Below are 25,511 nucleotides of genomic sequence, written 5' to 3'. Positions count from 1 at the left end.
TTATATGTTAAACATACATATGCATATATATATATATAAAATCTCCAACTACTGAACCCCTAACCCCACTGTCCATCTCCATTACATCCCATCCCAAATCTTCTCCACCTCTGACATTTCCTATTTAGCCAATAGAATCATCACCATTCAGTAAGTAACTCAAGCTAAAAACCATCGAGTAGTTTCTAAGTCATTCTCACTATTCTACATTCACTTGTGTCTATGATCTGTTGCTTCTACCTTGGAACATCATTTCTAGCCCTTCCTTCTCACTCTTTCTACCACCTTCTTCACTCTGTCTTTACTGATTTCTCACTAGGACATTTTTCTCCTGACTCATTTCTTGCTTGCAAACAGGGCACTCTTCTTTTCAATCAATTACTGCTTCTTTTTAAACATGCACTGGCCTCTCCTATGATTCAAAACATTGGTAATTGTCTATTGCTTGTATAATATTGCTCACACTACCCAACATTCAAAGCCCATCACTTCTGCTTCTAACTTAACTTGTGGTTCTCCTCTCTGGTCCTCAGCCTTGCTCTATCCTTTTCTTCACCTCTACCCCACCTGCCCATGGTCAGCCTAAGCATATACTAGCCTATTAGCACAAAAGATACATATCTTTGTGCAAATAGTCCCAGTGAAAGACAAAGTGCACCAGACAATGAAGATCATTTCATCTGGCTATTGCAATAGGGAGAATGTTCATTAATGGTGAACATCTCAAAGAAAAAGAAAGGCACTTCGGGTTTCACAGAAACCTATAGACAAGGGAGTTACCTACATCATTCATGAGCCTTACAGGAGTCATGAGGAAGAATGGAGAAACGTCTTATTTTGAAATGTGCTAGGGCAGAGTGGTCTGTTGAGGATAGCCAATTATGGAACAGCAGTAGAGAGATTTCTTTATCATTACTATCTGGGGGGAGCGCAGAGCTCAGGTAAAGTTCAACATTGTCAATTCTACTGGCTACTCTCTGGAACCTCTCCACTCCCCAACTACCTATGGTTGGTCTTTCTGTCTTTCCCTCAGTGCCCTTGAGGGCTGATCTTTGCTTACCACACCACTTGGGCTCTCTTGTCCTCTGGCTGCCAGTTGGGTTTGACAAATAGAAGGTATGAGCGGAAGATTTAAGGGCCAGAGGAGTGAAAGACATTGGGTGTAGTTATTTTCCTTATTCCTTCTTTACCAGTTCTAGGGGTGGCTAGATCTTTCCATGGCTTCTCTTCACACGGATATCAAAATCACCTCCAGGATCTCAAAATCACCCTTCCCTTCTTCCCTCCCTCCTCTTGTGTAACCTCAGACCTAGAAGTGTTAACTGCTTTCCAAAGTTGCTAGTCCCTGGGTGCCTCACCATTCCTTATTGGGTTCTTTTCACCCTACCCACACTTCTATAGCTTGCCCCTTTATTGAATTATGTTCAGTTAAACTCTTCTGAGAGTTCTGTATTTTCTCCCAGAATGGATTGATTTGTTTCCTCAGCCTAGGAAACTTCCCCCACTTGTCAGCCTAGAGCGTTCCTGCTCGTCACGCAGTTCACATGAAGACTTCCTTAACACCTTCCTCTGTGCACTGGTAGCATTTTGGACATACATTGTGGTGAAACATTTGTGAACTGTTTCCTCTTCTGTACTGTGTTGTGAGTTTCTCAAGGATAGGATATGATTTGTGCCGCTTGGTGTTTACAGAGCCTATAGCAGTGCTTGGTGCACTAAGTATTTGATAAATGCTGACTGCATGAATAAATGATTAGAGTAAATTGGCGTAAGTGAGAGATTTATTAAGAAGCATAGTAAGAGATGATTGTTTAATTCATTCTTTTTTTTGTTTTGTCTTTTGTTTTGAGACAGAGTCTTGCTCTGTCACTTAGGCTGGAGTGCAGTGGTGCATCTCGGCTCACTGCAGCCTCCACTTCCCAGATTCAAATGATTCTCCTGCCTCAGCCTGCTGAGTAGCTAGGATTACAGGTGTGTGCCACTATGCATGGCTAATTTTTGTATTTTTAGTAGAGATGGGGTTTCACCATGTTGGTCATTCTGGTCTCGAACTCCTGATCTCAGTTATCTACCCACCTTGACTTCCCAAAGTGCTGGCATTACAGGTGTGAGCCACCACACTTGGCCTATTTAATTCATTCTTTTGCCATTTTGAGTAGTCCTCTTATAGAAAAATAGAGATTCAGGAAATTAGAAAACAAAAATCATAATTACTTAGTAGATAATTTTTATTTTGGTGCCAGGAATATCTATTTGAGCATAGTTTTTATTTTTTTAACTTGTTTTTAAATTAAAAGAACAGAGAGAAGCCAGACCAACTAGCACTTGATAAATATCCAAATCAAAAAGACTTCTGTCCATGGAGCTTTTCCAAAGAACAAGCAGGGAGATGTTTTGTTTACTTCACTTGGCAGGTACGCTCCCTTCCCCAGGGTGCAATAATCAGGGCTGATCAGCAGCAAAGGGAGCTTGAAACTAGTTGTTTAGTATCACTAATGTAGAAACCACTTCTGATATTTCCCTTATAAGATTCTCTTTTTTACTTAGTGTGTGTATATTAATTTATTTAATCCATGTTCATTTAGTAAATGTATAATAAAATCAAAGTTGGATTTAGATAGTAAACTTTTAAAATTAATAAAACTAAGAATTATATAATCGGTCCAAGTCAGGAATAAAGCATAAATTCTATTCTATTTTATTTATGCCTTCACCTATTTGGTATTGGTCATAATTTCTGCAGTGTCATTCTATATATCCCATTAAATTATATCCAAATATTTAAGCTGATTTTGCTGTTTAATTTTTTAACCCAAGTATCTGACTATAAACAATTTTCTAATTGAATGCATTATATTTTCAATTCTTTTTAAAAATATAAGTTGTCTGATGCTTTGAGGAGCAGCCAGTGGCCTGCCTGCCTAGAATTTGCTATTCAAAGACACTTGTGAGCGTGAAAGTGGGCACTATTAATAATTGTCCCTGGACAACAGGCTTAATTGGAGTGGAACTGTCCCCTGCCAACCGGGGATATATCCTCAAGTATATCTCGTACCACTTACCCTGTGCCTAAAATTTCTATCATTGTGATATTGTTTCAAATTAAAAGATTATGACTTCAAGAATCCTCTTTCTGAATATAGCTGTATCACATGAGAATATTAATACATTAACCTATCATTAGCCATTAACAATTTAGCAAAAATAACTGATCTGGCCTAGAAATGGCTCTACACCAGAGAAGTTGGCAAACTTTTAAAAATAAAGGTCTGTCTACTAAATATTTTAGACTTTGTGTCCTGTACGATCTCAATTGCAACTATTCACTCTACTGTTATAGTAGAAAGCAGGCACAGACAATGCTTAAATTAATGAGTATGGCTTTGTTACAATGAAACTTTATTAGTAAAAACAGGTGGTAGGCCAGATATGGCCCATGGGCCATCCTTTGCCCGCTCCTGCTTTTGACGACTGAGAGGCTGGCAGATGAATTTACATCTCCAGAATTATGTTACTTCTCAACTGTTCATCTTGCTGCCCTCATCATGGACTAATGCCACATGCATATTGCCTTGCCAAATAATCTGATGACTCAGGGTCAGTTTGGCTGTGAATCTAACCTCAGAGGTCGACTCACCTTGCACTTTAAATTTTTCTTCTTTAAAATGTTGCAGTAGTTGTGGTTCTCCTGAGAAACAGAACCAATAGGAGACTAGATAGATAGATAGATAGATAGATAGATAGATAGATAGATAGATAGATGATAGATACATAGAGGTAAAGAGATTTATTCTAGGAATTGGCTCACATATTATGGAAGCTAAGAAGTCCCACACTCTACTGTCTGCAAGCTAGAGAACCAGGAAAGCTGGTGATGTAATTCAGTCTGAGTTCAAAGACCAGAGAATCAGGAGTCCCAGCGTCTGAGGACAGGGGAAAAATGAATGTCCTAGCTCAAACAAAGAGAGCACATTTGCCCTTCCTCTTCCTTTCTATCTGAGCCCTCAGTGGATTGGACAATGCCCACCCACATTGCTCAGGACAATCTTCTTTACTCAATTTATTGATTCGAATGCTAATTTCTTCCAGAAACACTTCACAGACCACCCAGAAATAATGTTTTGCCAGCTATCTGGGCACCCCTTAGCCCAGTCAAGTTGACAGATACCAATTAACCATCACAAATGTTAAGTCTTAAAAGGTTAGAGACCTTATTTATTATTTCTTTGGTATCTCCCTATGCTATCCAGTACTTTATAGACACTGGATAATCAATATTTAACCAAAGATCAGTAAACATCAGTATCTTCATTTTTCTTCTAAAGACACAGGAACCTAAGAATTATGATATAAGTGTAAAGTTAGGGAACATAGCCTACAATACTTCTCTCACTCCTGATACCATTTATGAGTTTTGGAGTTCCCAAAACCATGCTAAGTTTCAATAATTTGCTAGAAGGGCTCAAAGAACTCAGTGAAAGCTGTTACACTCACAGTTACGTTTACTACAGGAAATCATACAGATTAACATTAGCATGGGGCAGAGTCTAGGAAAATTCCACATGTGGACTCTGCTCATGGAGTCACGGATAGTGTCAATGTCTCCTGGCTATCATGTGTGACAAGATGCATGAAATTTTGCCAACCAGGGCCTGAGCCTTAGTTTCTAGAGTCTTTATTGGGGCTTGATCACAAAAATGGTGTTGGCCTGCCCATGCAGCTGACCTCTGACTCCACTCCTTCAGTGGTCAACTGATACCATGTGTCCCAAACCTCCCACCCAAATCATATTGTTGGTGGGGCTCGAAGCCCCCATTCTAAATCACATTGTTACTCTTTGCACATTAATCAGGCATTCCAAGGGTTTAGAGATTACCTCTCAGGAGCCAAGGACAAAGGCCAGACCTCTCTTTAGGAAAGGTTCAGTTCTTTCCTACATACAAGGTCAATCGTGGTTCATGAATACAGTGTCTGACTTTGATCATGGCACCATAACCCATTTTACTGGAGGACACAGCTAATGCATTCTATGGAATGCTGAAGTGGAATGATACATAGTCCTTGACTTTCCCCTTATACATTAAAAATGAATTTAGAAAACAAAACAAATAAAAGTTTTGTCCCTGTTTTTCTTTTCAGCCTGTAACTTATGTTGGAGTAAGATGTTCTAACATTTTAGAAAAAAAAGTGTTTTTTCCATTTAGCAGTTTTTCCAACTTCTTTTACAAGAGTTCAAACACCCTGTCATTTCATTAAGAGACATGTATATATCTTATCCATTCTCTGTAGATCTATAGGTTCTATGGCTTTAAAATGCCATTATTTCCTATTATTTCCTATTCCATTTCTTATATCCCTCAGTTGCTATTCCTCAGATGGAAAAAATATTTTTAAAAGATCTTTATTTTCTTTCATTTTCTGGACATTTCTCACATTTGTTTTCTTAAGGCGTGAAACCAGAAGTGCACTTATTTTTTCCAGGGAGCACTAGTTTTGAGGAGCCAGGGCAAATTAAGCTCCCTACCATAAAGCAAGCTCCATAACTGCAGAGATTTTATTTTCTTTTACTTTCACATTTGTAATTCCAGTGTATACTACACTGCTTGACACATAAGACAGTACCTATTTGTTGTATTGAAAGATAATTTTCAAAAAGTTAAAAACTTAACTCTTGCAGAAATCTAAAGCAAGCATGTATCAAAGATTTGTTTAATTCATTAAAAAGAGAAACCGCAGGGTGGCAAAGTTGGTTCTAAAACAGACACTGAAAGAATGCCAGCATAAGATTGCTAGATTAGCTTTTTAAAATGGTTACTACCAGTCAGGATAATACAATTGTAACCATTGAGTTTTTCTTTTCTCCTGCACAGAAATCATTTGCATCTTTACTTGGATAAAATTTATTTGTATTGCTATCAGATTTGCAGAAATTAACATCTACTCTTACCACGCTGTAAATTATTCTAATCAATAGTAAGAAGTAGGCCAAATGAAGCATTCTTAGTAATATTGGAGAATTTAATCTCGTTTATCAGATCAGGAATTTAAAAAATGTCCTGCTCAATTTTCAAATGCAGAAACAATTAACAGTTTATTGATAATTGGATTAATCTTATACCAAGCCAAGTGTTTTACTTCAAGTTACTTTTTAGTCTGTGTTTACTCAAATTTGGGCATATAGGAGGTACTCAATAAATATTTGTAGAATTAGTAAATAAAAGTAGAGTTTATTCTGGTTTTGAAGGAGTCATGTCCAAATAATTTACTGCTGCAATAACACTTGATCTTGCTTATTAAAGCAGTGAGAAGTGGAATCACTGGAGCTGTGGAATCAGAACAGCATGGTTCAAATCTCAGTTTTGCAATTTCCTGCTTGCATGGCTTCCAGCAAACCACTTAACCCCCTAAGTCTTAATTTGCTGTCAATAAAATGAGGATAAAATCTACCTTCTGGGATGTTGTAAGCATTGATACATACATAAAGGATTGTTTATAATGTGTGCAAAATCCCTCATTTGCAGGAAAATGACCTCTCTATGTGATTTGGCTCCCTTTCGGCATAGTGGCCTCAGGGAAGTTGCACTTCTTGCATGGTGACCGAGGGCTCCAAGCACACATATTTCATCAGGCAAGGCAGAAGCTGTGTTGCATTTTACAACAACCTTGGAAGGCATGGAGCATCTCTTCCATATGCTCTATTTGTTGAAGCTTTCAGAAGCCCACCGGATTTCAGGAGAGAGGACGTAGATCCTACCACTTGGTAGGAAAGTGGCAGGGTTACATGGAAGAGAAGAATATGGGATAGGAGATATTGTTGTGACCATCTTTGGAAAATAAAATTTGCCACAATGAGTGATTCTGTAGAGGCTTAATTCATATTACAATATGAAATGAAATATGTTCTATAGTTGTCAAGGGTATTTCCTTGCAGTCGAGCTATTGTCATTGCCCTACATTCATCTAGTCACACACAATTTTCTTTGTGATGAGCCTTTTTTCTATTTTTTCCCTAATGTTGCATTTGCCTAGCTTGAGTTCATTACCTCACTGATAAAGCTGTTTTAATAATTTAATCTATTCCTAGTTTCCAAATCATTTTCTCAGGTGCCCATCAATTCCTTGTAAGTGGTTAATTTAAAAGGCCTTTGAAGCATGACTGCATATGGCTAAGGAAAATCTAAATGTCAACCTTGGAAGCATTCGATGACATTCAGATGGACTCCTTTCACTATAGGGGCTTGTTTTTCTATCATGTGGTGTATCTTGTCAAAAGAGGGTATTGGGGCTCAGAAAAGGATACTTCAAAGCATGGTGCCTTGGCATACTGAGCACGTTGATCTAAAGGAAATTAAAAGGCCTTAGAATTGAGTCCCCTCAGAGCCAAGAACTTTCTAACCTTTTCTTGTTCCTCCTCACAAATACAAGCTGGAACTCTCTTCCATCCCCTCCCTGAAATTTTATTAACCAGAGAATATTATTCACATATCACAGGAAGGAAGACTGACGAATGTCCCCGTGCCCAGACAGACTTTCCATCTGTTCTGAGGGCACTCTGAGAGACTACCTGGGAGACTTTATCTGCATAATAAGATAACCTTTGGCCACATGTGGTGGCTCGTGCCTGTAATCCCAGCACTTTGGGAAGCCAAGGCTGGTGGCTCATCTGGGGTGAGGAATTCAAGACTAGCCTGGTCAACATGGTGAAACCCTGTCTCTACTAAAAATGCAAAAATTAGCTGGGCATGATGACAAGCCCCTGTAATCCCAGCGACTTGGGAGGCTGAGGTGGGAAAATTACTTGAACCCGGGAGGCGGAGGCTGCAATGAGCCGAGATCGGGCCACTGCACTCCAGCCTGTGTGACAGAGTGAGAACCTGTCCAAAAAAAAAGAAGATAACCTTTGTTCACAGTGAAGTTCCACCCCTTACCTTCCTGCCACCTCCTCCAGAGCTCAGAGAAACTTTGTCCCTGGTCATTGTCTGTTCTTTGGGCTCATTTAATTCCTCTGAAATTTTTTTCTACCCCTCAAAACTGCCTACATCCCCCATCCATCTCCCCTATGAAGAGGATGCTGTTTAAGCTTCAACCATCTGGCCCTCCTTTGAGTCTCATATTTCATATGGCTTCTGTGCTTCCGCACATTAGTAAATTTGTATGCTTGTTCTCCTGTTAATCTGTCTATTGGCAGTTTATTTCAGCAAACCTTCAGAGGGTAGAAGGAAAGGTTTCCATCCACCCCTACAAGGGCCAGAAATAGTGCCTTTCTCACTCAACATTTGTAGTGTTGAAAGAGCTGGCACTCTAGCATCAGAGAGAATCCCTTTCATGCCAGTTGCCTTATTTAATTGTGTGAAACTGAGTAAGTCTTTTTAAAAATTATGGGTTAGTTTCCTCATCTATAGATTGAGTATAAAATTCTCTACTTTAGATTTATAATAAAGAAATAATCAAAAAAGCTTCTGCTGTAGGGCCCGGTTTACAGTGTAAACTCAATATTAGCCAATAATAAGAAAAACTACATTGACATTTTCTGTTCCCATAAATTTCCCCTCAACATAAGCCTTGGTCAACTCTCGCACTGGTATGCTAGTTTCACTGGAGAGGTGAGAGAGGAAGCGTCCACACAAGAATGATTGTTGAATAAGGTGGCTTCCTCTTCTTTACCCTTTAGGTGGTGGTACCACAAAGCTCACCTGAGAACAATGATGAGCCAAGCTTAATGATGAGCTAACTCCAGGAGCCTGGGGTTGACAGAGGGCATCTTCTTTGAGGGGTGTTCTGTCCCTACTTGGGTCTCTATTGTTGTTGATTGGGTTGTTAAAAGAACAGTTTTCTTTTCAAGTATTCAAATGAGATTTTCCTTTACCTGACCTCCATAGTTCATTGTACACCTAATTGTAAAAATATGTACATGTTTAGTGAAATGTATTACAACTTTGACAATGTATGCTTTGTAAGAAATAAGTTACAAGGTGTAGGATGGGATTCTTCTCTTCTACTCTCTCTTGGGATTTCTCCACTTAAAAATCTCTCTTTAATCTCCAAGTATTATAATCATTATAAAGATGAAAATGTTTATTACATTATTTTAAACTGCAATAAAGCTTTAATTGACCTGGATTTATTATCTTTCTATGCGACAGGTGGTGAAATTTACCAAATCCTTTGAATTGATGTCCCCAAAGTGCAGTGCTGATGCTGAGAACAGGTAAGGCTTGTGGGGTTCATGTGTCTTTTGATGTTCTTTTGTCCTTGGTGTTAGCGGTATTGCATAATTCTTAGAAGATAGTAGTAGTTCTTTATATTAGCAAGTACAACCAAATATCGTGACTCTTCTGTATTTCAGGGTTTAAATTAAAACTGTATCTTAAAAATAAATGCATATACAGCCGGGCGCGGTGGCTCACGCCTGTAATCCCAGCACTTTGGGAAGCTGAGGCGGGCGAATCATGAGGTCAGGAGATCGAGACCATCCTGGCTAACACGGTGAAACCCCGTCTCTACTAAAAAATACAAAAAAAAAAATTAGCCAGGCATGGTGGCGGGCGCCTGTGGTCCCAGCTACTTGGGAGGCTGAGGCAGGAGAATGGAGTGAACCCGGGAGGCGGAGCTTATACAGTGAGCCGAGATTGCGCCACTGCACTCCAGCCTGGGTGACAGAGCGAGACTCCGCCTCAAAAAAGTAAAATAAAAATAAATAAATAAATAAATAAATAAATAAATAAATAAATGCATATACATCTAGCTTGCAATCAGTTCTTAGGGCCTTGTACTTGTAATAGGATTAAAGTACTTTAGTACTTGTAATAGGATTAAAATGTTGCCTTTAGCTTTATTTCTCTTTTCCCTGAAACTTGTAAATTTTTGTTTGTTTGTTTGTCTTGTTTTTTAATGTGGAGTCTCGCTCTGTTGCCCAGGCTGGAGTGCAGCGGTGCAATCTTGGCTCAGTGCAGCGGTGCAATCTTTGCTCACTGCAGCCTCTGCCTCCCAGGTTCAAGCGATTCTCCTGCCTCAGCCACCTGAGTAGCTGGGATTACCGGGGCATGCAACCACACCTGGCTAATTTTTGTGTTTTTAGTAGAGACTGGGTTTCACCATGTTGGCCAGGCTGGTTTCGAACTCCTGACCTCAAGTGATCTGCCCATCTTGGCCTCCCAAAGTGCTGGCATTACAGGTGTGAACCACTATGCCCGGCCACCTTGTAATGTTTTGAAATAAATCTTAAGATACTCTGCTGACTCCTGAACTTTGAATCCAAGTTATTTAGGTAAGTTAGTATGGAATAGTACTGGAGCAAACCTGTTTTTGTTAAGCCAACAGTTTCAGTTTCTTTTCACATCACATATTTGACTAAATCTTCCAATAAAAAAAGTAAAATTTTAGATATATCTTAGCTGTACAGACAGCCTAATTTTTTGCTTTATTTTTGCTCTTTGTTTCTCTTCCTCCCTCTTGTTTGTCCATACTTGGCCAATAACATCCCCTTGGAAAAAAGACAGAGAGTTTCCAGTAATTCACTTCTTGTTCTCATTGGCATCTTTGAGGCTATAACAGGGTAGAAGTGAAGATTGCAAGCAATCAGTGAATTTCTCTTAGCTTTTTACTGCCTTGAATAATAGCTGTGTTGCTACAAAAATTCTCTTTGGTTGCCTCTAGAGAAAGGGTTAAAAAATAGTGAAATTAACCAAAATGCAGACATGGAGAAAGAATCGTAAAGCACTCAGGGCCGTATGATGATGATGACAATGATGAAGATATTGATACTAAAATATGAGCAACCTCCATTATTTGACTGTTATGTGTTCCATGTAGTATGCTAAATGATTTATAAGCATTTAATCCCCCAAACAATCTTTTGAAGTAGGCATTCCCCCCATGTTATAAAGGAGAAAGCCAAGGTTCATCAAGTTTAAGTAACTTGTTTGAGGCCCTGCAACCAGTAAGTGGTAGCCACCAAGGACAAGGTCACCTAGATAAGACTCTTCCAACCTCTGAACTTTGATTCCATAGCCACACGTCATTTAAAATCTGGTTGTTGATCTCATCTAGTGAATACCTGTCAGGTTAATGTTTCCCAAATCTAATGGGTCAATCAGAATCAGGCTTAGAAAGTTTAGTAGAAACTAAATTCTCAGAACATACACTGAGAGATTCTGATTCAGTACTTCAGAAGTGAAGTCCTAAAGGTCTATATGTTCTAAAGGCCCTCTGGGTAATTACCTATTTCAAGATGTAATACTCAAGAGTAATTTGATTTTTATATCTATTATTGCCTTTAAATTCAGGAAATAGAAACCAGTAAGTAAAAATAAAAGGTAAATTACTTTTTATCAAGTGCATGAAGTTTAAAAGGGGCCTTTGCTACATACTATATAACTCCATTTAGAGGACGTTCTTAAAACGTCAAAATTATAGGAAGAGAAAGTAAATCAGTTCATTTCCAGGGACAGGAGATGGAGAGAGGGGTTGACTTCAAAGGGGTAGAGGGTTGTGATGGAACCACGCTGTATCTTGCTTGCAGTGGTGATTATACAACTGTATTTGTCAAAACTTGGAGAAATTTACCTAAAAAAGGGTGAATTTTACTGACTGTTAATAATACCTTAAAATGGAAATTGAAATGGGAAAAAGAGGTCTTTGGTAAGAGGTTTTATAGTCATAAAAATGTATTTATGTTCACATCTATATTTAATGCCAGCTAATCTATACCTAACCAAGATATTTTGCATAGAAAGTTACTAGTAGTATACTCAGCAATTTTCCTGAATAGAATGTTATAAAACAACATGAAACACAATAGAAAAATATCTATTCATGCTGATATCTTTAGCTATTCATGACCTCATATAAGTTATATCTCTCATATATGAGAGGGGAAAGCTTTATGTAGTTATTAAAACACAACCTTTGAAGTCCTAATGCTTCAATATTGTTATTTTTTATACTGCTGAACATGTTCTCATGGTCATTTCAGAATTAAATACTTCTGATTTTTATTATTTTTAATCCTGAGAGAACTTCCATGTCAAAATGAAATGACCCAAGACCTACACTGCTCTTGGCAAACTTTCTGATAATAAAAGACAGAAAGAAAGGTCAGGTTTTCTTTAAAGGGACATTTGAAAAGTGCCTTTGAACTTTGACATTATGAGATAGTCCTATTCATCATTCTATTTATGGCTTTTAAATTAATGTAGAATGTTCATTTATCTCAGAAGACCTTTCCATCATTGTCCAGTAATTCTCCTCGTGTAGATCTGAGTTCCTTCAGTCATTTACTGGAAGTTAAAGGAACCAAGACAAGTGACTCCAGAATTTACTTCACCAGTGACATGGAAGGGACATTGAAATGGGCTATGAGTCTAAAAATCACAGCTTGATCTCACAGTCTGATCTTTCCTTTAACCTTTCATCATTTAACATCTTCACTATAGATGATGTCTATTAGATACTTTAGTCCTCTGAACATCAGTCAGAGTTATAATAGTGTAGTTTTTAGAAGACAATTTCTATGGCTCCTTGTAACAATGTTTCAGGGTATTATTTCAATTCTGATGAACTCTGGTTTGAGGCTTGCTGATTTTTTTTTAATTAAGTATTTATTGATCATTCTTGGGTGTTTCTCGGAGAGGGGGATATGGCAGGGTCATAGGATAATAGTGGAGAGAAGGTCACGAGATAAACACATGAACAAAGGTCTCTGGTTTTCCTAGGCAGAGGTCCCTGCGGCCTTCTGCAGTGTTTGTGTCTCTGGGGAGGCTTGCTGATTTTTATAGATAGTCCTTGAAGCCATTTTAAAATAAAAACCAGTTTTTCTGACTCATCACTTCTGCTTAGTGTCTTTCACTGCTTTGTCATAGCTAGTCTCCTATTGGTCTCCATGCAATGAGTACCAATCAATTCAAGAACTGGAAATGGTTTGATCCATCTCCCTCCATGAAGTGTGCTCCTCTTCCAGGGTATGATTGTCAACACCTCTAGTGACAGGATTCTCACTATGTCATGATAGACTTCTTGTATTTATAAGGGGTTCTAGTAGTTAGAAAGGCATTTTATGTTGAATTATATTCCTATAACTTCTATCTGTTTATTATAAATTTGTTCCTTGGAGGCAGTTATTCCTTCCTTCAACAGTCATTTATTGAGTACCTACTCTGTGCTGAGTCCTCTGCTAGGTGATAGGGCTACAGAGATTTTTTAAAAATTAAAAGCAGTCTCTGTTCTCAAGGATCTCAAGGGCAATGAACAGTGATGGGAGTGGGTTAAAAATATAATACAAACATAACCAGATTTCGCCAGGCCTCCAGACTATGGCTTTAAATAAATATAGTCACATTAATAGTTGTAATTTATATATTCGGCTGCTTAAGCATTTCTATGTAGTGTAGCATAAGAACCCTAGTCCCTTGTAAAAGCCATCCTTGAAGTATTCCTGGAGTTTCTAAGATTTCTTTTTTTAGAGACAGGGTCTCACTCTGTTGCCCAGGCAAGAGTGCAGTGGTGCAATCATAGTTCACTGTAATCCTTGAACTCCTGGGCTTAAGCAATCCTCCCATCTCAACCTCCCAATTAGCTAGGACTACAAGTGCATGCCACCACACCTGGCTAATTTTAAAATTATTTTGTAGAGATAGGAGTCTCACTGTGCTGCCCAGGCTGGTCTCAAATTCCTGGCCTCAAAGGATCCTCCTGCTTTGGCCTCCCAAAAGTGCTGGCGTGAGCCATCATGCCAAGCCTAAGATTTAAAATAATAATAATAATAATAATAATTATTATTATTATTATTATTATTATTATTTACTACTGACTCATCATTTCTTCCAAGTGACCACCCATAAATCCTCTCCCTCTGGCCATGACAGAGCAGCGTCCTATGATGTGGGCTTCCTTGCCCACTCCAGAATTCCCACGGTCATAACTGCACTCCTCACCAGTGCTGTGCCACAGCTCCCCAGCACTACCTTAGGTGCACTGGTGACCTTTACGAACCTGGGGAAGGCTGGGTAATTTGTGCAGAAATGGGAAGAAGGCTCACTTTCTCCCCCAGGTGTCATAGTCTGTTGCCTAGCCCCTAAACCGCCCGGAGTGTACCCCATTTTTTACAGACCTTTTAATTCCTAAAGCTTTTGTTAGATGTTAACCCACAGAGATCCAAGTGCATGTAGGGAGAGGGATGCACAAAAGAAAAGGTGGAGGACAGAGTGTTAAGTAGCCTGAATGTTAAACCTTTTATGTGGACATTTTTCCTTTTTTAAACACTGTATTTTCTCCAAGTTCCCTGGTCATGAATATTGATGGCTCTTGTCCTTTAGTGAACCAGTACACTCAAGGCAAGATGAGATAATCTGGTATATTTTAGAACAATAGGGAATTAGAACTAAAAGAGATTCTATTTCCAGAATGAATACTTTTTCACTAACTGGGAGAATACAGGTATTTGCTTCATGAGCATATGGGAAGAAAAGGAGCCAGCTCTTAAGCTCAGTTAAAAACAACAGAAACAACATGACACTATTTTTGAGTTTTACTGTGTGCTAAGTACTGCACATGAATTATCCTGTTTTTTCCTATATTACAGATAAGAGTTAAGAAATATGTCCAAGGTAACACAGTAAGTTACAGAGGCAATATTTGAAATCCAGTTAGCCTGGCCCTGGCACTAATCTTCTCATCCATTACGTTTATTACTTGCAAGTAGATTACCAGGAAAATTCAGTAGAATTGCTGAAAGAGCACAATGCCTGGCACATAGTAGTTGCTCAATGATTTTAAGGCACTTTTTCTCACACTTAACATGTTGAAAGTCAGGATGGTATCTTACTACCAGTGATGTCTTAGTGACAGTTGGTGACACAGCTATTGCCTGTGCATGTACAAACTTGGTCAGAGCTGTTTGTGTTATCTCTTCAATTGTGTATTGTACGTTGTCGGTACTACATAGATTGGACTTAAATGCTGGTTAATATGTGTGTCCAATGAGATTACAGTGTGGTCTGGCATTGAAATGAAAAGTTATTTTTTTTGCAGAAAAACATACAAATAAGAAGTGGAGTGTAAATTTGATATTAGTGATGAAAATATTTGTTTTTGGAAAACTGGTCCCATTTCTGTATGTTTTTTCAAAGCAACAATGAAGGAAGAAACTTCCAAGAAGATGAAGTGGTGCTATATTTGGTTACTGAAATACATCTACATGGGTCGCCTGACACATGTCAAGTTATGCAACTGAAGGCAGGAGAAATTGCCAAAGCTCTCATAAAAAGTGAAATAAATTTCAAAACAAGAAGAGGCTGATGTAACTAAACTCATGCATGATGCAAGACTGTTATTAAGGTGTGGAACATCAATTTGTCAAAAATTTTCAACTGATTGGAAACTGCTTAACATCCACTGACATGTAATTCATTTAGGAAAAACTAGGAATTTAGTCAAATAGGAAATGCTAAGAAAACCTCAGTGTCCTTTGACATACCTGCCAATGCCAAGAGTGCTAAAACAATTAACATTGAGAACATAGATGACAAAATGTACAGCATTTCAATGTGATGTCATGCATGATGTCAGGTGATCAAAACTTGTCACCGTATTTAATTTTGAACAATATCAAACTAAGTGTGGGAGGCAGAATGTTGGCCCCCAAGATCCTCACCACTTGTCATATATTCACGTTACATTACAAGCCAAAGAGATTACAGAGATAATTAAGATTACTAATCAATTGATGTTAAAATAGGGAGACTATTCTGGATTATCTAGGTGAGTCTGATGTAATCACCTGAACCCTTAAAACAGAGCCATCTCCCAGTTGAGGACACAAAAGGAAGCTGAAAAGGTGCAACAGAAGGGAAAAGTCGGAGACATGTTATGCATGAGCAGGATTCAACAAATGTTGCTGGTTTAAATATAGATGGGGCCAAATGTCAAGGAAACCTGGACCTCAGTCATACAACTGCAAGGAGTTGAATTCTGCCAACAACCTGAATGAGCTCCATTCTTCCCCAGAGCCTTCAGAAAGGAATACAGCTCTGTCAATTCCTTGATTTTGGTCTTGTAAGATCCTGAGCAGCAAATCCAGCATGTCATGATGAACTTGTGACTTCCAGCCCTCTGAGATAATAAATAGGTGTTGTTTTAAGCTGCTATATATATATAGTAATTTGTTATGCAGAAGTGGGAAATGAATGCAATTTTAGTGTGTGAGTTTGAACCCATTCTCAGATGAAAATGAGATTGAACTCAATGCTATTATCTTATGTGTGTGCACTCATGCATGCATGCACATACACACAAATAGAGATGAATGACAGGTGAGCTGATGAATGAGTGGTGTACAGCCATGTGGAAAGATGGCCAGGAGTCTTACTTAACCTTCAAAGTGATGTTAGCTGTTGGTGCATTTTTAGACATGTATCTGCACAGTGAAAAAAATTCTAGTGGCAAGACTGGACATTAGCAACCCTTAAAATTTCAGCCAACAAACCAAGGAAAGATCACTTTAGGAAGGAATATGAGTTTGGTTTTATCTAAAAACCCTCCAATGGCATCGTCTACTAAGTTCAATAAGTGACAACCTCAAAACTTACAAGAGAGTGTCAGCAGCTTGGAAGAAATTTCTGGAGATGATAGCAGAGCACTTTTAAAGATACATGCTGCATCATTAATATCCTGATGGCTTTGAGGATAAGATCTGTGAACACTGATGACTCTGAATTGAGAATTGATTCAGAAGAGTGACACTCTTTATTTTCCCTTGTGTATAATCAACTTGTATAGTTTTACATTTTCCTTCAAGAATGGTATATGATAGAATTTATATTGAATCTGAAATATCTTTTAAAATAAGGTTAAAATATTTTAAGTGATAATGCATTGCCTCATAGCATTTTTTTCTTTTAGTGGGCTGACAACAACAGTCCATCTTACAATCGATGCTCTCATAGGTTCAATGACATAATATGACCCTAGAACCGCTTTGTTTTTCCTGTGGCTTTTCCACCCCTTAGCTCATCTACATTTCCCCCGGAGAGTACATATAGCTCAACTTTGAGAAGCACCTAAGAGAGTTTAGAGTTTCTTTAAATTTTAAGATTAGACAGCCCTGTGACTTTTCTCAACATTAGTTTTCTGCATTGAATTTTTTAGGTTAGAAGAGTGAATCTTCTGTTTCAATGCCTTATTGACTTTTATTTTCTTTTCCTTTACACATCTGTGCGGAATCTAGTTTTGCAAAACAGATTACCCCTTCTAGCAATGGTTTGCAACCATTCCTGACTTCTCTGTGACTCTTCCTTTAGATTTCCAGCCACCATGGCCCAAATCCTATGATTCTTTTAAGGAGAATTGACTTCCACGAGACGTAGCTCTAGTGAGACAAACCACTGGATGAGCTCTATAGTTAGTCCAAGAATCTCTTAGCAAGACTCCCAGAGATGTCTGGGTTACCATCCTTTGTCTTTGTCCAGCAGCAATGATACATTCAGGAATAACCTTGGAATAGACTGTATTAACCTGCAGAGACGAAGTATGATGAGTGAGGATTTTGTTTATTCCTGAGTGTACTATGATTGTACCCTGCAATCATATTGCAATTTTTTTTTTTTTTGAGACGGAGTCTCACTCTGTCGCCCAGGCTGGGGTGCAGTGGGGTGATCTCGGCTCACTGCAACCTCTGCCTCCTGAGTTTAAGTGATTCTCCTGCCTCAGCCTGCTGAGTAGCTAGGACTATAGGCCCACCACCACACCCAGCTAATTTTTGTATTTTTAGTAGAGATGGGGTTTAACCATTTTGGCCAGGATGGTCTCAATCTCTTGACCTCGTGATCCACCCACCTTGGCCTCCCAAAATGCTGGGATTACAGGCATGAGCCACCACACCCAGCCCATATTGCACATTTTATAACTCTGAGATGTACCTGGGTTACATGAGGTGATCTCCAGTACCTAATCAGATTATGAATATGATTCTGGGCCTGGAGGAGCACCTCCATGCACCAGAAGGTTTTATGTGACGTACTCCACTTGGACATTATCACTCAAAAGCATGCAACCCTGGTGAAGCTGTTGGGAATCAGAAATTCTGTTCCTACTTTAAAGAATGTTACTAAATGTCTTTATGTAAATTCTGACTGTGCCAACTTTATTGTGTATCCCTTAGATCATGACTTTCAAACCTTTTCTAATGCAATCCGTGACAAAAATATCCAAACCTAGGGAGTGTACATAAATATACACACAAGTATACACACACATATCTAAGACAAATATTTTATGAAAGTATGCTTACCTTTACTATGCATCTATATTCTTATCTATTCTTTTAAGGAAAGAAAAACAAAACTAAAACATCTGCTGTCATGACCCACAAAATTGATTTCATGATTTACACTTTGCGGTGACCCACAGTGTGAAAAACACTGCTTTAGACTTACAGGCCTTGTCTGATTTGCCCATGCAGTGTTTGTGGCCTCAATCAGTACCTATATTGGTTATTATTAAATACCATGATTGTATGAAACTAGTATTTCCCAAGCATTTCAAGAACTACTTCACTCAAATACATATTATCCTTCGAATTAGGCACCTTGGAGAGTAGTTTGTTTGTGTAAGTCTGTTTTATACATCTGTTTAGTACAAGTGAATACAATATATCCCTGGAATCCCAGAGACACATGCAGACACATTCAGTCCTACCAAGACCTTTCAGCTACATTCTTCAAGTCTTGTACTGTATTCCTTCTTAGACATACATTCATGAGTCACTTCTGCTCTCCAAAGAACATATGCCAATATTAGATGAGCAAAAGATTTTTCAGGAGAAAGAAATGTGAAAGCTAAAGAGAGCAGGATCAGCAGTAGATGGGGAGAGCATTTGACCACAGTGCTCTGTGGAAGAAGAGAGACAAGTGTGGAGTGAATATAAAGAGTCTTTGGTCACAGTGTGGTTTGGAAAAAATCACTGCCTGGCCAATGGGAAGTCCCGAGCAGAATTTGCCAGTTGGAGAAATCATGCTTCCACGGGAGTGACCCAGTTCCTGCCCTCATCACGCTCAGTCATTGACGGGGAACAGCTCCAGGGGAGGCTTGGACCCAGAGGCGTGGAGATGGAGGTGTCAATCAGCTATACTTCCTGATGAGGTTCTCCTAAAGGGAGATGTGAATAGGGCATCTCCATGGCCACAGCACTTGGTGGGCTACTCAGTAAGTATCACTTGATTTATTCAACTATGCCAAACAATTTTTATTATTCTTACTTGGCAGCGTAATTATCAGCTTTATGCTAATTATTCTTATCTTTAAGTTTTTTTTTTCTTGAGATGTAATTCATATACCACAAAATCAACATTTTAAGGTGTTCAATTCAGTGGTTTTTAGTATATTCACAAGGTTGTTCAACCATACCACTGCTGTCTGCTTCCAGAACATTTTCATCACCCCAAAAAAGAAACTCTACCCATTAGCAGCCACTCCCCTCTCTTCCCTCCTCCCAGGCCCTAGCAACTGCTAATCTACTTTCTGCCTCAATGGATTTGTCTATTTTGGACATTTCTTATAAATGGAATTATATAATATGTGACCATTTGTGTTTGGTTTCTTTTACTTAACATAATGTTTTCACTATTCATTCATGTTGTACATGCACTTTATTCCTTCATTACTTTTTATGGATGAATAATATTCCACTGTTTGGATATATCATATGTTTCTTATTCATCAGTTGATGATGTTGTTTCTACTTTTTTGGCTATTAAGAATAATGCTGCTGAGAACATTCATGTACAAATTTTTGAGTGCACATAGATTTTCGGTTCTTTTGGGTATAGGCCTAGAAGTGGAATTGCTAGGTCATGTGGTAACTCTGTGTCTAACTTTTGGACCAACTGTCAGACTGTTTTCTACAGTGGCTATACCATTTTACATTCGCACCAGCAAAGAATTAGGGTTCCATTTTGATGCTTATCAATACTTATTTTTATTTCTGTCTTTCTTTTAGTTATAGCCATCTTAGCGGATATGACATAGCATTTCATTGTGGTTTTTGTTTTTTTGGGGGGTGCAGGGGATGGAGTCTCGCTCTGTTGCCCAGGCTGGAGTACAGTGGCACAGTCTCGGCTCACGGCAACCTCTGCCTATTGGGTTCAAGTGGTTCTCCTGCCTCAGCCTCCTGAGTAGCTGGGATTAAGGTGCCTGCCACCAAGCCTCACTAATTTTTGTACTTTTAGTAGAGATTGGGTTTCGCCACGTTGGCCAGGCTGGTCTTGAACTCTTAACCTCAGGTGTTCCACCCACCTTGGCCTCCCAAAATGCTGAGATTACAGGTGTGAGCCACTGTGCCTGGCCAATTTGTTTGTTTTTAATGACCATGCTTTTTACAATTAGGGTGCTATTCAGGCTCAGAATTCTAAGCCTAAACATTATGTAGTAGCAAGAAGTGAATGACCACTGGAAAATGACCCGTATGATTACTTTTAAGTAGTAATACAAAAGGGAACTCATTTTGTTTATGGCATCCCTCATGTGTACAAAACAAGCATATAATAAAAGAACACTATAGGTTATCCCATCCATTAGTCACCCCAAAACATAGTTCATGTTACTTAAGATCATTTTGGATCTAAAAATTTATCCTTTGAAGAGTGCTATCTCATGATTGATTATCTCCCTTTATGCCATTTCTGAAGTACATGATGAGTCCATATCCTTGCTGGGCAATTTGTCTCTTTGTTTTTCACATATTATGTAATTTTATTTTCTTTGAAACTCTGCCACAATTCACATCAAATACTTCTATATTTGGACCATCATTTTTCTCTTCTCTACCACTTTTTCTACTTGCTAAATTCTTTTTTAAATAAGTTTTATTATGTATATTTAAGGTATACAACATGTTATGGAATACATATAGATAGTAAAAATGTTACTTTAGTGAAGCAAATTAACATAGCCATCATCTCACAGTTGCCCATTTCTTTGTTTTTGTTGCAAGAGCAGCTAAATTCTACTCCTTTAGCATGAATTCCACATACAATACAATTGTATTACCTAGTGTCCTCATGTACATTATTTCTCTAGGCTTGTTCATCCTACATATCTGCTACTTTGTATCCTCGGACCTACATCTCCCTGTTTTCTTCCCACTGACCACTACCCCTAGTAACTACTGTTTTGTTCTCTCTGTATATTTGAATTTTTTTCAGATTCCACATAAAATGAGATTATGCAATATTTTTCTTTCTGTGTCTGTCCTGTAGCACCTAGCGTAATGTCCTCCAGGCTTATCCGTGTCACGGCAAATGGCAACATCTGATTCTTTTTTAGGAATGAATAATATTCCATTATATATATGTACCACTTGATAATATTCAATATCTTTATCCATTCATTAATCAATAGACACTTACTTGTTTCCATATGTTGGCTATTGTGAATAATGCTGCAATGAATATGAGAAACTAGATATCTTTATAAGGTGGTGATTTCATTTCTTGTAAATATGTATCCAGAAGAGGGATTGCTGGGTCATATGGTAGTTGTATTTTTAACCCCTTTAGAAACCCCATACTATTTTCTATAATAGTTGTACCAATCTATATTCCCACCAACAGTGTAAAGAGTTCTCTTTTCTCCACACCCTCACCAACATTTGTCATCTTTTGACTTTTTGATATTAGCCACCCTAATGGGTACGAGGTGGTATCTCACAATGGATTTGATTTGCATTTCCCTGATGATTAATGATGTTGATAATGTTGAGCACCTTTTGATGTACCTGTTGGCCATTTTAATGTCTTCATTGGAGAAATGTCTATTCTGATTTTTTGCCCATTTTTAGATTAGGCTGTTTGTTTTTCCACTTTTGAGTTGTATGAGTTCTTTATAAATTTTGGATGGTTAATCCCTTTTCAGATATATAGTTTGCAAATATTTGTTCCCAATACATAGTTTGCTATTTCATTTTATTGGTTGTTTCCTTTGGCATACAGAAGCTTTTTCATTCGATGTAGTCCCATTTATTTACTTTTGCTTTTGTGGACTGAGCTTTTGGTATGATATTCAAAAAGTCATGACCAAGGCATTGTCCAGGAGTTTTCTCCCTATGTTATCTTCTAGGAATTTTATAGTTTTTGGTCTTATATTTAGGTCTTTTTCATTTTGAGTTGATTTTTGTGTATGGTGTAAGATAATAGTCCAATATCCTTCTTTTGCATTTGGAAATCCAGTTTTCCCAGAACCATTAATTTAAGAGACCATTATTTTCCTATTGTGTCCTGTTGGTGCTTTTGTCAAAAATTAGTTGACCATACATGGTTTGGATTTATTTCTGAGCTCTATATTCTGTTCCACTGGCTTGTGTGTCAGTTTTTATGTCAATATCATACTGTTTTATTTCTATAGCTTTGTAATATAATTTGAAATCAGGAAGTGTGACACCTCCAATTTTGTTTTTCTTTCTCAGTATTGTTTTGGCTATTTGGGTCTTTTATGTTTTATTAAAATATTAGGATGGTTTTTTCTGTTTCTGTGAAGAATGCCAGTGGAATTTTGATAGGTATTGTACTGAATCTGGATATGCTTTAGGTAGTATGGACATTTTAACAATATTACTTCTTCCAATCCAGGAGCATAGGATATCTTTCCATTTATTTGTATTTTCTTCAGTTTCTTTCATCAGTGGTTTATAGTTTTCAGTGTACAGATCTTTCACCTCCATGGTTAAAGTTATTTCTCAGTATCATTTTATGCTATAGTAAATGGGATTGTTTGCTGGATGTCTTTTTCAGTTAGGTCATTATTTGTATATAAAAATGCTACTGATTTTTGTATGTTGATTTTGTATCCTGCAATTTTACTCAATTCATATATTAGGTCTAACAGTTTTTTGGTGGAATCTTAGGAGATTCCAGAATTATGTCATCTGCAAATAGAGATAATTGTACTTCTTCCTTGCAGTAAGTATACTTTACAGTTCCTTGGAGAGGCATCTCATTGTAATTTTGATTTGCATTTTCCTAATGGCTAACAATGTTATGCATCTTTTCATGTGATTATTGGCCATTTGTATGTCTTATTTGGGAAACGTCTATTCAAGTCTTTTACCATTTTCAATTGTGTTAATGGTCTTTTTATTGCTGAGTTGTACGAGTTTTTGGTATACTTCATATACAGGTCCCTTATCAGATTTATGATTTATGTATATTTGCCTCCATTCTGAGTTGTCTTCTCACTTTCTTGATGGTGTCTATTGAAGCACGAAAGTTTTAGATTTTGATGTTCAGTTTATAAATTTTTTCTTTTGTTACTTGTGCTTTTGGTATTATATCTAAGAAGTGATTGTTTAATCTAAGTGCATGAATACATATGCCCATGTGTTCTTCTAAGAGTTTGATTATTTTAGCTTTTGCATCTAGGCCCTTGATCCACTTTCAGCTAAATTTTTGTACATGGCGTGAGATAAGGGGTCCAATATCATTCATTTGTACAGGGACATCCAGTATTCCAGCACCATTTGTTGAAAAGACTATTCCTTCCCAATTTATTTGTCTTGCCACCCATGTGAAAAGTCAATTGACCATAGATATATAGGTTTATGAGACTCTCAACTCTACTCCATTGATCTGTATGTCTTCATGCCAGTATCACATTGTCTTGGTTACTGTATCTTTCAAGTAAGTTTTAAAATCTAAAAGTGTGAGTCCTTTGACTTTTTGTTTCTCATCTTGAAGATCATTTTGACTATTTTAGGTCTCTTGTATGTCCATATTAATTTTAGAATCAACTTGTCCATCTCTCCAAAATTAGTAGCTGAGTTTATTTTAGGGATTGCATTGAATCTGTCAATCAATTTGGAGAGTATTGCAATCTTAACAAGATTATATTCCAACTCCTGTATATAAGTTGTCTTTCCTTTATTTGTATCTTCTTTAATTTCTTTCAGCAATGTTTTGTAGTTTTAAGTGTAAAAGACTTACACTTATTTTGATACATTTATTCCTGTTTTATTCTTTTTGATATTATTATAAATGAAATTATTTTCTTAATTTTTGATTTGTTCAATGTTAGTGTGTAGAAATACAGCTGAGTTTTGTATATCAATCTTATGGCCTGTAACCTTGTTGAACTTGTTTATTATAATAGCTTTTTTATGAATTTCTTAAAATTATCTGTATATGAGATTTTGTGACCTGCAAACAGGGATAATTTTACTTTTTTCTTTACAGTCTGAATGCCTTTTTATTTCTTTCTCTTGCCTGATTGCATGTCTAGAACCTCCAGTACATTGTTAAACAGAAGTGGTTAAATAGAGAGCCAATATCCTTGTCTGATTCCTGGTGTTAAAAGTAAAACATTCAGTCTGTTACCATTACTGTGTTGGCCGTGCATTTTTTGTTAAGTGTCCTTTTATCAGTTTGAGGAAGTTCCCTTCTATTTCTAGTTTGTCGAATGTTTGTTAAGTGGCATGAAAGCATGTTGGATTTTGTCAAATGCTTTTTGTCTATTGAGATAATTGTGTGATTTTTGTCTTTTATTCTATTAAAATAGTATATTATATATATTGATTTTTGGATGTTAATCCAATCTTACATTATTGGGATAAATGCCATTCAGTCATGGTGTGCATACCTTTTTAAATATTGCTGGATTTAGTTTACTAGCATTTTTGAGAATTTTTGCATCTATATCCATAAGGATCTATAGCTTTCTTGTGATATAATTGGTTTTGGTGTCAGGGCAATGCTACCCTCATAGAATGAGCTGGGAAGCAGTCTCCCCTTTTTTTATTTTTAAGAGTTTGTTAAGGACTGACATTTTAAAAAAGAGTCTTCTTTAAACATTTGGTGAATTTCACCAGTGAAGCCATCTCTTGCTGAGATTTTCTTTGTGGAAATATTTTTAATTATTAATTTAACCTCTCTAATTATTATAAGTTTATTCTAATTTTAAAATTCTCCTTGAGTTGTTTTAATACTTGCTTTATGACTTAACACATGGTCTATAATTGTTACCTAATTTTTTGGCATACCATTATTCATAATATTCCTTTATAATCTTATTTCTACAAAGTTTGTAGTTAAAGCCCCTCTTTTGTTTCTTATCTTAGTGATTTGAGACTTCTCTCTTTTTCTCTTGGCAAAACTAGCTAAAGGATTACCAGTTTTACCTTTTCAAAAAACAAATTTTTGTTTTGTTGATTTTCTCTATTGCTTTCTGTTCTCTAGTTTGTTTATTCTCCCTCTAGTCTTTATTATGTCCTTTCTGTTTGCTTTAGGTGTAGTTTGCTCTCCTTTTTCTAGTTTCTTGAAGTGGAGGGTGAGGTTATTGATTTGAGACCTTATTCCTTATTTTTCCTTTTTAATGTAAGCATTTATAGCCATACATTTCTTTCTAAGTGCTGCTTTTGCTGCATCCATTGTATTTTGGTATGTTGTATTTTGTTTTCATTCAAAGTATTTTCTAATTTCCCTTTGATTTCTTCTTTAACTCTTAGTTTGTTAGAAGTATTGTTTTATTAACAA

The 25,511-nt window shown here is 37.3% G+C and overlaps 1 protein-coding gene across 5 annotated transcripts in view; it reads left to right on the top strand.

Annotated features, from left to right (window-relative positions):
• PDE11A (phosphodiesterase 11A) overlaps positions 1 to 25,511 on the top strand; it is a 447,272-nt gene that overhangs the window by 189,481 nt on the left and 232,280 nt on the right. For all 5 annotated transcript variants that reach the window (XM_024243401.3, XM_054549537.2, XM_054549538.1 and 2 more), the window contains one exon: positions 9,144 to 9,208. In XM_024243401.3, coding sequence (XP_024099169.2) covers positions 9,144 to 9,208 — 65 coding nt within the window. The remainder of the gene's footprint in view (positions 1 to 9,143; positions 9,209 to 25,511) is intronic.

This window comes from Pongo abelii, chromosome 11 (assembly GCF_028885655.2).
Source record: "Pongo abelii isolate AG06213 chromosome 11, NHGRI_mPonAbe1-v2.0_pri, whole genome shotgun sequence".
In the NCBI taxonomy this organism is placed as follows: Eukaryota; Metazoa; Chordata; class Mammalia; order Primates; family Hominidae; genus Pongo; species Pongo abelii.
The sequence above is the reverse complement of the archived record's forward strand: the minus strand, read 5'-3'. Positions and strand labels throughout refer to the sequence as shown.